Consider the following 17,409-nt stretch of genomic DNA (forward strand, 5'->3'; position numbering starts at 1 on the left):
TATACATGCCAGCATAGAAGTACAAGAGATGCAAGTTGAATACTGTATAAATCTCTGGCTATGTATGTTAATGTATCTACTGACATGTGATCATTGGTCCTAAGAAAGCAATACGGCAGTATATTTGATGAGAATCCATGGTGGAAAGTAAGGCTGAAGACCCAAGTGTATTACTGCTATTATGGTAAAGGAGGTTTAAGTGTGTAGTGGAATAAATGCCGGCTGTGTAATTTGTGAACAAAACTTACCAATAGTATACCTACAAAATCTGTATACAATGTACATTTATTTGTACAATCCACTCATATGTGTGCACAAATACATAAGAAAATTGACGACAAAACTGGTTGCACAACTATGCAACCTAATAATAAATGCATGTACAGTGAAAGTATCTCCTGTGTAGAAAGGCCACCTCTCTGAAAATGCCAACTTTAAAATTCCCCCTGTACACTGAGGTATTATAATTATGCTGTAGCCCAAGTATATACAGTAAGATCAAGAAACGGAGTTGCAAACATAGATCATCAAAATAAAAAATATTATACCATGGCATAACAGTATGGTAAAACACACAATGATTAAATATATAATCAATGTTCAGCAATATTGTGTATCACATGCTCAAGTTTCACTCTCCTAAAATGACAACAAACAGGTAACAGACGTGTTACAAAATTCACTAGTAGCAGACAATATAAGTATGCAATAATTATCATTAAATCAATACTGTATTATGTAATTGCAAAAGTATATAATAGTCTGTGTACAACATTAGTGTATAAAGGTATTTGGACTGTCCATGTAAACAAGTACTGCATGTGGGTTAAGAAACATACTGGAAAAGATCACTAATTGATTGTAGTCATTTTTCAGGGGGAAAGCACACCATCATGGCAATTTTTTTACACTTTCAATCAATATTCAACTTACGTTTCTAGTCCTTTGCAGTCTATGGGCAGTTGAAGTCAGTCTCTGCCTGGCATTTTTGACTTCTTCCTTACTGGCACTTGGAGGTTCAGCTATTTGAAGTTTCACTGCTGTAAATCGTGTCCTTGAGCTGTGGCTAACGCTGGTTGACCTGATGTGAGGTTGATCATCTCCCGGCTCTGTTATTTCTATTGCAGGAATAACAAGAGAATTGTTATCTTGAGTGACTGAATTGTCTACTGTGGTACAGTTCTCAACTCCTATTATACTCTCTGTATCATCAACTGGTTTACGAACAGCTGGAGCAGGAAAAGGATAGTTCTTAGTTAGATCATCATCTGGTTCTCCTTCTGCCCAGTCACGAAGAAATCCATGTGACCTTTTTCTCCAGTCATTCTGAAAAATGCACCAAACACTACATGCAACTGTTGCTATTATACACATCATTAAATTTTAATGATTTAAATAAAAGTGGATGTTTTATTTGGGTGATTTGTTTTCAACTACATATATACGTACCATCCATACACATGAATTTGATTTTCTGCCTATTTGTATGATCATGCTTCTCGGGCCCGACCGACCCATTTAATTTCTTGGAACAATGTTGATGTTAGCTTTTAAAATCACGTGTTTGGTCACGTGAGTGGAAGGAAATAGCGTCGATGTATTGCTGGCCTTCCGTGTCAGTAAAGCGCGGAGTGAATTTGGTTATTGCAAGAAAAGACTAACTTTTTGTTCTTCGCACATGAAGCTATTTACTTTTTGGGTGTTTATATAATACTGCAATAAAGTATGTATTATTGTTTTGCATGGTCATATATACTGTGAGTTGGGCTGTGAGTGGCATGTTTAGCTTCAGTCTAAGTTTAGAAAAAAATTATTTTTATTTTGCCTACTTACCGACCCTATGTTTGTCTATCTTTCGCCTGAGAAACATTAATTCAAGTTGATGTGGCCTTAATCAGGTTGCAATTAATCATGTAACTAGTGGTATGAACAGCATTCCTATCCCATAGCTACTGTATTTATAGGAAAATGTTACATATACCACTACCATTTGTAATGGTCCAATGAAGGCACACATTGAAAATGAAAGACAAATGAACTGAGATATGCATAGTTTTTGTTTATATCGATTAATAATTCCGTATTGGTAAAAGATACGGTACACTAAAGCCTCTTTCCACATCACAGCAATTACAAGTGAATAATGCAATTACTTGCAATTAGGTTAGGTAATACGTAATCCTAAGGCTGCAGCACATGTTGCTGTCAGACCTTCAGTGCTGGTCACTGTAAAGCGCTAATAACAATAACAATGTTCTACTATAATACTTCCTCTTCAAGCAAAGTTCAATATACGTATCTTTGCTTGTTTTCTTTGTTGTTTTAATTATAAACATCAATGTTGACAATCTGTGAGTTTCTCACCAGAGATCTCTACACTAGTTGAATTTTTTGTGTACTTGTTTGTTAACCTTTTTTGTAAAATAAATTATTATGACTGATGAACCCACACATACTGCATCAAAAGAAAGAAATGGTGCTGCATGCCCCCAACTGTCAAATATTGTTTGAAAAGTGAGGTATCCATTACACTTTGTTGTCAGCTATGTTCAACCCATTACATAGCATTACAAATCAAGAACTGTTCAAGAAGCACCTCTGCAATCAAACTATGATGATTTCTAGGGAAGCCATCACATGCTACTACCAAATCAACACCTTTCGCTGTCAGTAAAGATGAAATGGGATACAAAGGAGGACGCTGGTAAGGCCATGTCTCCATGAAGAATGCATTGTACATACTGCAGTATGCCAAAAAGCACATGTCTGCTGGCTGGAGCGATGATGAACAGTGAAAAAAATCAAGCTCGTAGCCTTATCCGTTATCGAGTTACACTTGTCATCAGTTACTCGGTCAGTCAGTCAGTCAGTTGTCAGTAGAAAATTCTGTTTAATAATTTAAAAAAAAATTGTATAGCAACTTGTTGAAAACATTTTGGGTCGATCCGAAGGCTTGTTTGGGCTTAGTTGTACCTAACCGATACTGCCTCATCATCGGCAGGGAAAAGTAAGGCTGGTTTTTGGGTGATGTTTTTACATGTACTATTCCCAAACCTCCTACTATACAGTACTATAGTACTGTATGATACTCAAACTTCTTCCACAAGCTACGTAGAGTGGAGATGTATCGATCACAAATCACATCCATCTTGATACAAACCTGAGTGTGATCCATGATAACAAAAATGAGATTATGTACAGCAACAGTTGCATTGGAAATGCTAGGATGGTAGCTTCATGGTTGCTCTATGAATTAAGTGAGGCTTATAAAGTGAGCTACATCACTTAGCAATCATTGATTACCTGTGTTTATAGTTGTTTGGTAGCTACTTGTTTATTATTTCATCTTGCATACAATTCTTGTATGTATAAAGTATATAGTAAACTCTATGTTCTGTACAAGTGCAGGGCTAACTGTTGTATTATTTGCTATCACTAGCACAGCTTGCTTGCATGCCCAAAATCTTGATGCACGTTTCTGTTGTAATTTATAATCATTTAACTATATAACATTATTTGAATCAGTAGGTCAGCCAGGTCAGCAGAACTGTGCTATGCCTCCACATATTATAGGTATTTAGCCATCAGAATGTAAACTATACTTTTTTGTGGAAAAGGCTTTGGAGAATTTAAAACATTTGCTGAGCTGATAGAACATAAAATCTCCGATGGTGATGTTCAAAACATTCCAGTATTTCAGAAATGTATTACACAAGTCAGATAACAGCAAATTACACTTCACATGGAAGATTTCAAAGTGTTCACTACATATATAACACAACTGTATGGGATTTAACATGTAAGTATTTACTACCACTGTTCACCGTTCATCGAATTAGTGATTTTAACAAGATATTTGTAGACACTTTAAATACATTTTTGTTGTGTAAACATACGTACAAATACTACACACAAGACACTTACTGATAGTGATTCATAAGCTTGTCCAAATATGCCGATAAACAAACTGAGGACAGTATAGATGAATATGAACACAAATATGCCAAGATAAACCCTGGATAATATTTCAATATCTTCTGACAGAAATGTTGAGTTATCAGACTGAAACGTTGCATACAGGTCATCTCCATTCAGAACAGTAAACAGAGTTTCAACTGACAGCCAAAATGTTTCAAACTAAAACAGTACAACTCTAACAAACACACACACTTGGAATTTTGTTATACCTTGGGGTGATAGTGGCCAAGTAGTAGCCATCCACAAAGTGAGAAAGCTATGAACAAGATTACTATGCAACTTATAAATCTGAGAACACTGGGAAGTGCCAAGGTCACTGTGATGAATAGGACCTGAAATTAGAACATCATTACAATGTTACCTGTATAACATGTATACATGAATTGTTCCCACGCATACCACATCAAAAGAAAGAAATGGCACTGTGCACTCCAGTTACGTATATCAATTATCATCTGAAAAGTGAAGTATCTCATTATGCTTCGTTGCCAGCTATGTTCAACCTGTTACACAGCAGTACGGATCAAGAACTGTTCGAAAAGTACCTCTGCAATCAAAGTAGTCACTATGAAAACTATGGACAATTTCCGTTACGAACGGAAGCCATCATGTGCTACCACCAAATCGACACTTCGCTGTCAGCAAAGATGAATGGAGGACCTGGTAAGTCCATGAAGAATGCATTGTACGTACTGCAGTACACCAAAAGGCAGCTCTCGAGCCGAAGCAATGTCGAACAGTGAAAAAATCAAGCCCATAGCCTTAGCTGTTATCAAGTTACACTTGTCTGAAGGAATCAGTCAGTCAGTTACTCAGTCAGTCAGTTAGTGGAAAAACATTTTAAAATAAATTCCATAGCAATTTATTCAGGTTGATCTGAAAGCTTGTTTGGGCTTAGTTTTGCCTAATCAATACCGCCTCATCGCTGTCTGGGAAAAGTGAGGCTGGTTTTTGGATGATGTTTTTTTCATGGGCCATGCCTACTCCTGTACTATTGTACTGTATGATGTTTACCAAAATTTAAAATGTTTTTGTAAAATTGCCATTCTAAAATTTTATTTTTAGGCATTAAGGTCATTAAAATTAATTGGCTAAACAATCGATCTGCGAATCATTACCAATACTGATATTGCTGAAATTTTACCAATAAACCGATTTCCGTGATAAATCAGTGTATCACTAGTATTGGAGCTATATGCATTTAAGTATACTATAAATGACAAAAGTTTGGCAAGACTTATAACTACTTGGCAGAGGTGTTACTCCTCTATATTTACACAGGTGACCACACTCATTAAAGTAACTATATAATCAACACAACCTTGTAAACACATTATGTCACTCACGTTGAAAGGCTCATAATATATCATCAGTCCAAACAGACTACACCATAGTAATAATAAACCAACCCCAAATAAAGCTCTTACAGTTTCCAGTAACTGAATGTCAATGGTATCCTACAAATAACATTTATAACACTGTATAAAATTAAAGGGAAGAAACTATACGTTTTTATAATATAGACTGACCTGTGTGTTTTCAGGTAAAGGGCTTAACTCACAGTTCTCCTAATTAAACATTTTGGTAGGTAGTGAATAGTAATGAGGGCTTAGGTGAACACAAACTGGCAACATGCATAATCATAAGCTACAATTTACCTTATACAGTATATAATTATGTATTTGCTTATAGATACATGAAATAAAATAATATTATAGCCAACACCACAGGATATTAAACATTGGGTCAAAATATTTTGCACGCAGTGCATGGCTGAGGAAGTGGTACTGATTTGTAGTTACAAGTAAGGATGTCATACGTATGTGTACAAGCTTTATCTGGCTTATAAAACTGCTATTTATCAGCTCACCTTATATTCACTCACAATCTTACAGATCATTGCCACGAACACCAAGGTATTCGCAAACAACATTAGTATATACCACTTGTTGAACAATGGCAGAAGTTCTTGCCAACGCAGATGCTTTGCATGAACTGCCAAGAAATGTAACTTCAGATCCTAACAAGAACAAAACCATATTATAGTACATCCTTGCAAGAAAGGTAACCTACTTCAGGGGTCCAACTTTACTAATAAGGATTAGGCATGAGGCTAGTATGCTCCAAAAAATGAGAATTATGCTTTTGAGCAGTGCTCAAAAAATCACCTATTATGCTTTTGAGAATTGCCCATTATTCCCAAAATTATGCCACCATAATTGGCTAATAATGCCAGTTTATTGCTGTATCAGACCATTCTCATTGATGTTTAAGCTTTAAATAGTCTTGAATTCTTTAGTTGGTTGTTGTATTAGTATTTCATGTCAATGTGACTGCTTTATTAGAGTAAATAATTTTCAGTGACTGTTCTATTAGAGTTTCTGACTGCTCTATTAGAGTATCTCGATCTTTTTTAACGGAATTGTGCAGTCTGCAGATATTCCTACTGTTAAAGCTTTATAATCACCTCAAAATGCTAGCATAATTCCTGATTCCCACACATACCCACTATGCTCGAAATTATGCCGGCATAATCGCCGCATCCCTAATAAGGATTCACATAAAATGTACTCAGTTTTAGAGAGTCAACTAGTGCTGCATTTTAAGTTCTAGGGCTGCATTTTAAGTTCTAGGGCAGAAATTATTAAAACATTTAGTTCAGCATGAATTATATATATAGTACATCCATGCAAACATAGTATTTGGTATGCTTACATACCTTAGTTAACTTGAAACTTAGATAAAAAGAAAGGAGATAAGTCAGTGATGATACTATCATAACCAAGAACACAATGATGTCCATAATTGTTACATCTTTCCTGAATTTCACACAACTGTCATCGCTGTCACGATCTCTAATTAGAGTTGTATCAAGTTCTGTTCTCACTGATGTGCCACTGTAGAGGTCACTCTCAAATATAATAGAAAAGTATGTAGTGGCATTCACTGGGTTGTAATCATCAATGATATATCTTTCAAAGTAGGTTTTAAGTTTAAAATGGAAAGCAATTTTTCTGATTCTAGCAAACAACAGAAATATACATAAATTAAAACCTACTTCACAACAGAATATAGCTTAATGAACTATGTGCAGTGTTATTGCATACTTCTACTATAGTGTGAAATGTTACAAGAGCTTGAAAAGTGTGAAATCTTAAAAATTCTATGCAGTCATTCCTTTTGTAACTTTAAACCAGAGTAGAGTATTGACAATCACACCATTTATGCAGTTGTTCGGTATACATGTACAAACTCCAAAGCTAGTCATGTTCCATACTAATGCTTTTCATTCTCTGTATCCTACTGAATGGCGGGGGAGGGGGGGGAAGGGGTGGGGGGCAGAGGTGCTACATGTATTATTTACAGATGTAAATATGTACAATAGGAATACAGTGGTCATATAATTATTATTTATTGTGCACCAGTTGTTAATTATTGTTGTGTTGGGAGATGATAAAGGAGAGAAATGTTGATGTGTGCAGAAAAAATTTTAAAGTTACACGTGCAACTTTCAAGCTACCTAACTGGTGCATAGTAATAATTAGATTAATCGCAGATGCATTTTTTTGTACAATTCTTTGTTTACAATGTTGTATAACAGGTGGAACAAAGCTGTAAACCAAACAGAATGGCAACATTTCAGTAATTGGTAATTGAAATCGCTCAAATTTTGATTTTTACAGTGCATCTGGTTAGTGTCATGCATTCTTCCCTTTGATGTGGTATGCATTGCTCACCAGTGAGTCATAAATCATGTTAGAAAATTAAATGAACAGGTGTAAGAAAAAATTAGAATTTTTTGCTTTAATATATACACAGCACCTAATACACAGACACATGTACTTTGCCCGTCTTACAAATTTCTCTATTGTGCTTTTTAACACGTACTGTATGCCTAAGCCAACATTATGTACAATGTTAGAGATGCTTCATACTTCTCTTCTGATACACAGGAGGAACATCTGTTAGAAAGCTAGCATTTCTAGTTTGTCTGTAAACAGAGCAAATTAATTGCATGAGGTCTTTTACGTACTTTGAAACTTGGGAGACATCCACACACACACACACACACACACACACACACACACACACACACACACACACACACACACACACACACGTTGACACACACGTTGACACACACGTTGACACACAGCTAATTTCAGTAAACCAGACTCCTGTCTGGCTAAAATTAATAATATAAATAATTACATACTAACTTGTCAATACTTGATTGATTAATATAACACTCCACCTGTTCCCTGACACTACACTCACAACAGTCAGTGGTGCACACATTACAACATGAATCAGTGTCTGTCTCACAACTATCATTACTGGTAGGGAGGTAGAGGTATATACGGTCTGAAGAATCAATTCTCCTTCCTATAGAACACCACAACAACAAAAATGTGTGAATACAGTACAATAATAGTGTGCACAAATGGTGTAATTAATGTATTTCATAGACAGGACTTGCAGACTTGCATCTTAATAATAATCCAGGCATCGTCTACATGTAACCGCTCTTCCTTACAAGTCACAAAGATCGCGCATCCATTAATTCCTAGCTCTTGCAATGCTGGAGACACCATTATTTAACTACAACTGCTGGTATTGTTCTTCCCCATAAGGCTCAAAGGTCATGCATGCCCTATCTAGTATGTTTATAAAAACATAATACAGTTTAGCTATAGCTTATGACTACTTGTACACGGTTTAGCCATAATTTACAGTATGGTGAATGCACATCTATATACATCTGGTATAAACTTACTATTCAACATTGGCAGCACAAGACTTTGTACATGGACTAAATTTCTGGCTAATTACTGAAGCGTAAATGCTGTTGCTAAGTACTAGAACAACAAAGGAATAAACACTACGTACATTACAATAATAGCCTCTATCACTTGACTGTTAGTGTGCACGAGTACATGTGTTTTGAAAATAAGTCATTGTTGGGAAGCTGTGCTGCCTGTGAGCAAATGGCTGAAGCGAAATCAATTATATTTGCTGTGTGGCCTACCCTATCTGACAGACAGCTATAATGCAAAATGGTGTGTTTTCGAGAAGGAGCCATGGAGCTAGGCATATGTGAAAATCGCATCTCTTTTCTTCCTGTCAATATACCCACAGTGTGGTGCTCCAACTTTCTTGGCTACACGACTTGCTACTATGTGTCTTGATATTAGAATGGAGAGATTGAGTGTCTGTAGCTGACTGTACAACAAGTATGGTTCACCAAAAGAATGACTAATGTTTGCTACAAGAACATTGCTGATGTGTTGTTAACAACAACATTGTTTACATATGGAAGTATACAGTCTTTCCCATCAACAGGTAACATATATACATTTCTGTGTTTGTGTACATAATGTTGGGAATATCGTAGGTAAACAATGTGTATGAAATTTTTTGCAACATTCATTTACAGTAAGAAAATCTGCAATTATTTATTCAAAAAGAAGGCACTCTAATAGAGCAGTCATACTAAAGCAGTTAGGTACATGATGTACTCCAACAAAAATGATCAGTTTTATGAGCACAATAGTCTCATACCTAGCCTGATTGGTTCCATCATCTGTACAAGCGTTGTTCACTTCAAAGCACAGTAAATGTTCACTCTCATCATCCATCAGTCATGTACATTGTACAGTGGAACCTCAGTTATCCGAACCCCTTGGGACCAGGGGTGGTCCATAAGTCTGAAAAGTCCATATCTTTGAAAATGTGTATAAATAACCTTAAAATTGCATAAAGAATTTTTTTTTAATATCAGTATTATCAACTACCCTAATAGAACAGTCATTTCCGTTGTTCGGTTAACCAAGAATCCAGATAAGTGGGGCCCGGATAATTGAGGTTCCACTGTATGTAGCTATTTAGACTATGGTATGCATAGTATGCTTTGAAGTTTGGTCGTTAATGAGGTATTTAAAATCCAACAGATACCCAGGGTAGGTATCTAAACTGGTTAGGTACCTGTGACAAAATTATTTGTCATGTGCACCACGTGTTTTGCTGGATTCCAGTCACAACAGCCATCAGAAATCATTGCTAGAGTGCGAAGAAAACATCGCTGGATAATAGAGATGATTGTATTTATCTAGGAAGCCTACCAAGGAGTTGTTTTAACACTAATTCGATCAGGAAGCCGCCATTATTGGCAGTGACCAGAGCCGTACGAGCCATAGTCTAAATTGGTTATCGCCCAAATCCACGGTATCTTCGCTATTTTTCTCCCTCGGTGATTACTGTGCCATTCCGAAGGTCTCTAAAATAGCGAAGATACCTGCCTGGATTTGTGCGATAACCTATACGTACATACAATGTAGAATACATACCTCCATCACATTGTGTGTGATCATCATTAATAAGGTTGAAGCTCATTGGTATAGCTGTTGTGTTATCACTATTATTGACATAATCATAATGGATCAAAAATTTGTCTGAAATATTGTAGTACTGCAATAGAAGGTAACACAAAAATGGTTACACTAACATTACTACTACAAATAGTATCAAGAGTAAATAATAGAGAAGCTATTATTTACTCTTAGTCGTATGTACAAGTTAAGCTGGATCCTGAAAACAGCTTAAAATTAAAAGTGGATTTTTTTTCTCAAGAGAGTAAACATTTCAGCCAACCAGATGATTAATGGTAACAGCAAAGATGTTAACGACAGACAATACAGTTTGGCTACATTACAAGTTCGGGAAAGAGCTGTAATGGACACTGTACTTTTATGGCTTCCACACAGGATATATGGTGAAAATTTCATTTGCCGTAAATATTATGTCAGAGTTTGAACAAAAAGATATTGAAATATTTTTAGCAGGTCAAGCAGTACAACAAATGAGCCAAATTTCATGTAAATGCACCCATGAGTTATTAAATATTTTTGAGGATCCAGCATACAGTATGCTACTGTATAATAAGCATTATAGGTAATATACATACATATGTACATGTAAAGCTTTTAATACATACGCACTTTACCAGCATATATATATATTTCTGAGACTGCTTGGTACCCTACTGTGTTTTTGTATACATATTTATAAAAATGCCAGTGATCATTAATGAGCATGGCTCTACAACAGACTACAGGTAGTCACACATAATACTGTCAAATGTATGTGGGAATTGCTCCCATACTTCAGATTAACTAGTAGTCCTATTGGTACTACTGCAGTTATTTGTACCACCCTGTGAGCAAAATAGTTAAAGGACTATTATTATTATTATTGTTTACTGTGCAAAACCTCTTACAAAGAGTATGTACAAGCCAGACATGGGGCCAAGTACATTTAAAAGTACTTAAGTAAAGTACAAGTACTTTTGAATTTTCCAAGTACAAGTACAAGTACTCTGGCAACAATCAAGAGAGTACTTAAGTAAAGTACAAGTACATTTTACTGAAGCAAAATATATACTGTATTCAGTGTATTGTAGTATGTAAGTGTACCTAGTGGGGTTGGTACTTTCAGGTTTTCGTCAACTATTCACTCTCTTAAACATTTAAAATGCACTAACTTTAGCAGCAGCAGCATTGTTTTTATTTGCCAGAATTCTATGACATCATTAATCGTGGCTACATGATACATAGTAAGGTTAGGGAAGGCACTAGAAGAATTGTACTATGCACCTTCATGCAATTTTGTTAAGTACCCACTGTGTACAAACTATGTACAATGTTTGCAGTACTTACAAGTACTTAAATACTCAAGTACTTAGCAAATTACTTGAGTATAAGTACAAGCACATTGGGGAAATTAAGAAAGTATTTAGGTAAAGTACAAGTACTTTCAAATCTGTTCTTAAGTGTACTTAAGTATAAGTACTCATGTACTTGGCCCCATGTCTGGTACAAGCACAGATAATGAATCAACAAAATTAATTATGTGATTATTGATGTTCAGCTAGCCTTGCTTTAAATTGGTCTAACTTGAACAGACAGACAAACAGTGAATCACAGTACCCTTTATACTGTGGATATTCTGTCAGTTCATCTGTTGCATAGCGTAAGCTCATGAATGTCCCATGTGATTAGCGCAATATGGAAATAAATTTACAATAGTATTGTACTGCAGTATGCAATGTACTCAAACAGATATGGTACTGCCCAAATACAACTTCGCAAGCACTAATTACACATATTAAAAACTCGCTCATAAAGGGGCATGGCAGCCATTTCATTACTCTCAGCTGCCACGCCCCGAGTTATTAAATTATGTGCAATTAGTGCTTGCAAAGTTGCGTTTGCGTGGTGCTGTAGGAAACCCACAATAACAAAACCCCTGGCATTAACCTGCTCCAAAGCTTACATGATCAAACATGAAATGAGACCCACTTCGATTTTAAGATTCAAACTTTACAATTATTTTATTTTGTATACATAGCATTTGAATTTGTACTGGATCTTATTCAATTCTCTAGCATAATGTTAGTGATGAGGAGGGGGGAGGGGAGATCAAGCCTACATGATGGAAATTACACAAGTTCCTTAGTACTACAGATTATTCTATCAGTGTATAGGGATATGTATACTATTGACGGTTGGCTTCAGCGACTGTTAGTGCCAATAGGTGACCATCAAGGATCATTGTTTCAAAATTCTTTATAATGCAGGGGTGTACACAGGAATTTTGAAAAGGGGTTTCCACTACAGCTAAGTGACTGTTATATTAGAGTAGTTATATTGCCTGACTGCTTTATTAGAGTATCTCGATCTTTTCACCAAATCACAATTCAGAATAAGTATAAGTGTTGCCATCAGGTGAGAAACTATTATTTAAATGAGTTAAAATGTGTCCTGTTCCATGCATGATAGATTCCAGATTCTGGAAACCTGAAGTTTCAATTTCTTAATGTTTCAAATAGTGTGTAAAATCCAAAGGGGTTTCCTGAAACCCCCTTCGGTATGCCCCTGTAAAGGGGTTGTTTTTTCTTGTTTTTTTTTTTCTTCAGGAAATTGACATCATGTACAAATACAGTAGAACTCAATATCTACTGAACCTCTTTGTACATTAATCATTTTTTCGGGGATCTTGTAGTGCAATGAGTAATTCATATTCACATGGGCTTGTCCTACCCCTGAGCATAACAACATTAATCCATATCTATTGTACACACACCATAACAGAGCTTTGTATTAATACTGACACCACAATTGTAGATAGTATAACTACATATTTGCAATTGATAACAAATGAGTCATGTGATACAGCTCAACTTACAGACTCCACAATATGAGTAATCTGTTCATAAACTTCATCCAGTCTGTATATCTTAGACACAGGAGTGAAATAAATTCTGAAGGCAACTGCACTTTGTCTGAGGTAGTTTGTTAGCTCACGGGTCTCATGTACATAAACAGATCCCTGTAAAAGTACACAAGTTATATTCAACTGTAGTAGTAATAGATACAAATTAAAGATAGCTATTGATGTAAAACATTGGAAACTTGAGTTTTAAACATCACACATCCTGTACTGAACCTGTCCTATTTGTACCTAGTATAAGGACTTTTATAAGTCAAGGTTCCGAGGGTGTGGTCTCTAACCAACTTAGAAAGTGGAAGCATTTTATATGGGCATATAGGTGGAGTCATTGTCAGCGGCGGAGCAAGTAGTTGATATGAGGGGGGGCTGGGCTGACCCAGACTTATTTCTATAGTTTGGTAAGGTGAGACCAAAAAAAAAAAAAAAGGTCGCAACCAACTGACAAGAGCTTTCCACCTCACCAGCTACCATTTCTAGCTGATAAACTACATAAAAATCCTTACATAGCTCGCTACACACTGAATACTTTATTAGAGTGACTGCTCTATTAGAGTATCTCGATCTTTATCACGGTTTTCAGCCCCACTCCAAGAAAGATAATTTCGGTGTGATATCATTCTGAGGGGGGGCTAAGCCCCCCCTCAGCAGATCGAGGGGGGGCTTCAGCCCCCTAGCCCCCCCCCCCCTTTCCGCCGCCTATGGTCATTGTATTATGCCGTTTTAAAATTGCTGTATAATGTTAACGAAAAAGACTATAAGAACAATATACCTGTCCTATCACATAGATTACATACACTACATTTCAGCATTGAAACTGGGTCACTACTGCTGACCCTGATGACATAGATAATTAAAACTGAGGTGCACACCATGAGCTATGTTGTAGGTGCTCAACTAGCAGTACAGGGGTGGCTATATGAAAACTAAACCTTGCAATAGCAATATCATGATCAGTCAATGAGAGTATCACACGTGAGTTTGCAGACAGCAAGATATGTTTCCTGCAAGTGAGTGTGGCTTTGTCCATGCCTACAAACTTCACCATGCCATACTTACAAACAATTTGACTCATTCCCAATATTAAAGTGGGCATGGCTCACAAAGAAGCTGGAAGACTAGGTCATGTCTCATACAGTAACAATTGATTAGTGGGTATGGCTCCACATAAGCCTACAGACAGCTATGGACATGGATTCATTCATACCCACAGACTGCAATATTGCCGTGGTTGCATGTGTGGCTGCAGACAGTCATCCAGATAAGTGGACGTGGCTCATGAAAGAAGCTGGGTTGCGATTATGATACATTTATATATACATGTCTGCATTGTCAAACTAAGTAATTTGCTTCACAGGTACTCCAATCTGGCCAGATAATTCTGTAAAGCGGCCAATGACCCAGGGCAAATCCAGGGAGATTGAGGTTCAAAGGGTTCCATGGAACGGAACAGCCTTAATGTTACTTAACCAACAGCATCATAGTAAGTGACATCTTTAGACATTTAACAAGAATTGAGAGCCCCAAACACCTTCCAAGAAACATGAAGCAGACACCACTGTTGTACCACTCAACTTGTGCTGATTACTGGCTGCAATACGTAAGATCTGTTGTCTAGCCATAGGAACTGCAGATGGTCGGATGGTCTTTTTTACATGAATGCACAAATAGATGGCTTTGCTGTCATAATGTTGGAGCAGAAAATATAGAAAAGTTTTCTGCACAAAACAAAACCACATATTGTGGAGGAAATTTCATAAAACAAAAGATTTTGCTGGATAGCTATCATGTACAGCTACTCTGAGAAAACCGCTATTAAAGTGAAATATATCATGCTATAGGCACAGGGATGAAAGTTTATTGTTATCCCACAACTGAGGGATTTAAGCCGAATGATATACGTACTGAGGCTACCATATATAATCATTGCAAAATACAAGGGGTACAGTCCTGTAGAACCATCTGCAACCAGGATCAAAATCGAATCAAACGATCAAGAGTTAAATTTGGACTGAATCAAGCGATCAAGACGTGCTACAAAGTGGTGACTGAGCTAGCTCCAAAACAAAACGAGAATTTACGAAAATACGTGTTGAATTAACCCGATCAAGGTATAATTTCGTCGATCAAAAACTTTGATCCCGGTCGCAGATGATTCTACAGGCCTATTGGTAGTGCCGGGCTACCCCTTGAAAATACTTCACGCTTAACTTGATTAGGTAATGCTGGTAACTCACCTGGCCAGTAACTAGTGCAACTAGTAATATATGCAGCGTTGCCTTCCATGGAAAACGTGGGCGATCTTTATCTATCCATTTCTCGACGTGGCTGCGGAAGTGCCTTAACAATCGTTTCTTCATGTGATCATCGCTGATGCAGCTATCTTCCTCCTCCTGGGGATCTTCAATAGGATAAGTGGAGAGCTCGAGATCTTTATCATTGCTATTATCCTCTATCCGCTTCCTACAGATATGCAAGTGACAACACGCTCTGATGAAGTAGTGATGGAGAAAAGCCCAGCACGACATCAGACAAGACCACACGACGTTATCCTCCTTGTTGGTTGTTCCATTGTCCCTCTTATTAGTGTGTGAGCCATAGGCATTGATATCATTAGCTTTATCGTTCACTGACATTTCGTCTTGAGGCTGCCAAATTTACACGCTCGACTGAAAAAAAACAAAGGCGGTCAACTAATAAATATCACGTGCATGCCACGCCTTATCAATTGTCACATGATTTATCATTCATTTTTGGGAAGCTCGTAGAATCGTGTTTTGTAACCACGCCTTAATATGCATATATTTCACGGCTCAGATTTGCACTAAACAGAAGTTCACTGTCATGTTTTATTCATTAGCTAGGTGGAGTACAGTATCTGTGTTGGTTTGAACTTCAAATAAAACACATAATTTTATTCATGGAAGCCATAGGACATAGTTGCTTGCCCCCCAAGGAGTAGCTCACAAGCTGGGACTCTCGTACACTATCTGAGAAATCCAATTAATATAAACTCATGAAATATTTATTGAAATAATACAGAAATACGTTGGGTAGCTCACAAGCTGGGACTCTCATACACTATCTGAGAAATCCAATTATAAATCCATGAAATATTTATTGAAATAATACAGAAATACGTTTCGAGATACTTAAATATTGGGACTCTCATACACAATTTAGAAGTTTGCATGGGCGGTTGGCTACGTTACCCCTTGCTTTCCCCCTTAAGCTTATTAGCCCCTCTAAAGCACTACGAAGTTTAATTTGGCATATAGGTCTAAGAGCCATTGGTTCCACTGGCATGCATGGGTATACTTTGAGACAATAAGTCACTCTCTAGAGTTCCTATACTGGATACAAATACATGAAATTGACAAGGAGGAAATATCCTGACTGCCAAGCATGTAGACTCTTGTAAGTGTTCATTACCGTTCAAGCATAAACCAGATATGTAGCTGCAGGGTACTTATATTACCACCATTATGCATATTACCACAATTAACCTATATATTTCCACTATTGCCTATAATTACCACTGTATTAGAACTGGTTATTTGTGCTGTTTTGCCAGTGTTTATAGTGTTACTGACTTCTGCAGGGTTAATAAACAACAAGCTGCACAATTGTACAAAACAGCCTCTGCATAGTGGGAAGGTACATAACTCTGATATTGATCATGAGATGCAGATAGGTGGTTTGATTTCCACCATATAAGGGAATATTTCTTTTGTTTTATAAGACTATGCTTTGTATCTAGTGCATCAACTACTCTATTAAGGCATCTGGATGTTACTATTATAGAGTATATCAGTTTTATTACAGTTTTTGGCCTCACTTCTGGAAATATAATTCTCAGTCTAAGGGGGGAGCGGGACTTAAAGTTGGTTTTCAGCCTCCTTTCCTCTTATTTTCTACTGCCATGCATAAAGTTATGTTATATGTTCATGGATAGTGTGTCAAATACACCACCTAATATGTACAATAAACATCTATCCTTCAAGTTTTCTTCAAGTTTCATCATGGAATATAGTTGATTAACAATCAAACTTCAGTTTCATTCACTTTCATGAAACACGCGATGCTATAAATTGCTTCTATGCACAATTGTATGTTTGGCAGGTTTTAACTACAGTAAACACGCAC

The 17,409-nt window shown here is 36.7% G+C and overlaps 1 protein-coding gene across 1 annotated transcript; it reads right to left on the reverse strand.

The window, feature by feature from the left end:
• Positions 1-510: 510 nt before the first annotated feature.
• Positions 511-15,967, reverse strand: LOC136253358 (mucolipin-3-like). Its single transcript, XM_066046012.1, has 11 exons — positions 15,501-15,967; positions 13,222-13,365; positions 10,326-10,446; positions 8,199-8,364; positions 6,698-6,998; positions 5,849-5,998; positions 5,325-5,435; positions 4,188-4,310; positions 3,925-4,137; positions 934-1,326; positions 511-639 (listed from the first exon to the last, which is right to left on the reverse strand). Exons 1-11 carry the CDS (start codon positions 15,897-15,899, stop codon positions 625-627), a joined length of 2,136 nt encoding a protein of 711 aa, XP_065902084.1. The 5' UTR covers positions 15,900-15,967; the 3' UTR covers positions 511-624.
• Between the last annotated feature and the right edge of the window lie 1,442 nt (positions 15,968-17,409).

Source organism: Dysidea avara, chromosome 4 (assembly GCF_963678975.1).
Source record: "Dysidea avara chromosome 4, odDysAvar1.4, whole genome shotgun sequence".
Lineage (NCBI taxonomy): Eukaryota > Metazoa > Porifera > Demospongiae > Dictyoceratida > Dysideidae > Dysidea > Dysidea avara.

Bases quoted from the DNA above. Each gene is read 5' to 3' on its own strand.
- LOC136253358 (XM_066046012.1), bottom strand. From the start codon at position 15,899: ATGTCAGTGAACGATAAAGCTAATGATATCAATGCCTATGGCTCACAC. The intron at 8,365-10,325 runs GTATGTATTCTA...GGTGTTCTATAG, and splicing joins TCACACACAATGTGATGGAG to GAAGGAGAATTGATTCTTCA. The intron at 5,999-6,697 runs GTATGTAAGCAT...TGTTCTTGTTAG, and splicing joins TAAGTTTCAAGTTAACTAAG to GATCTGAAGTTACATTTCTT.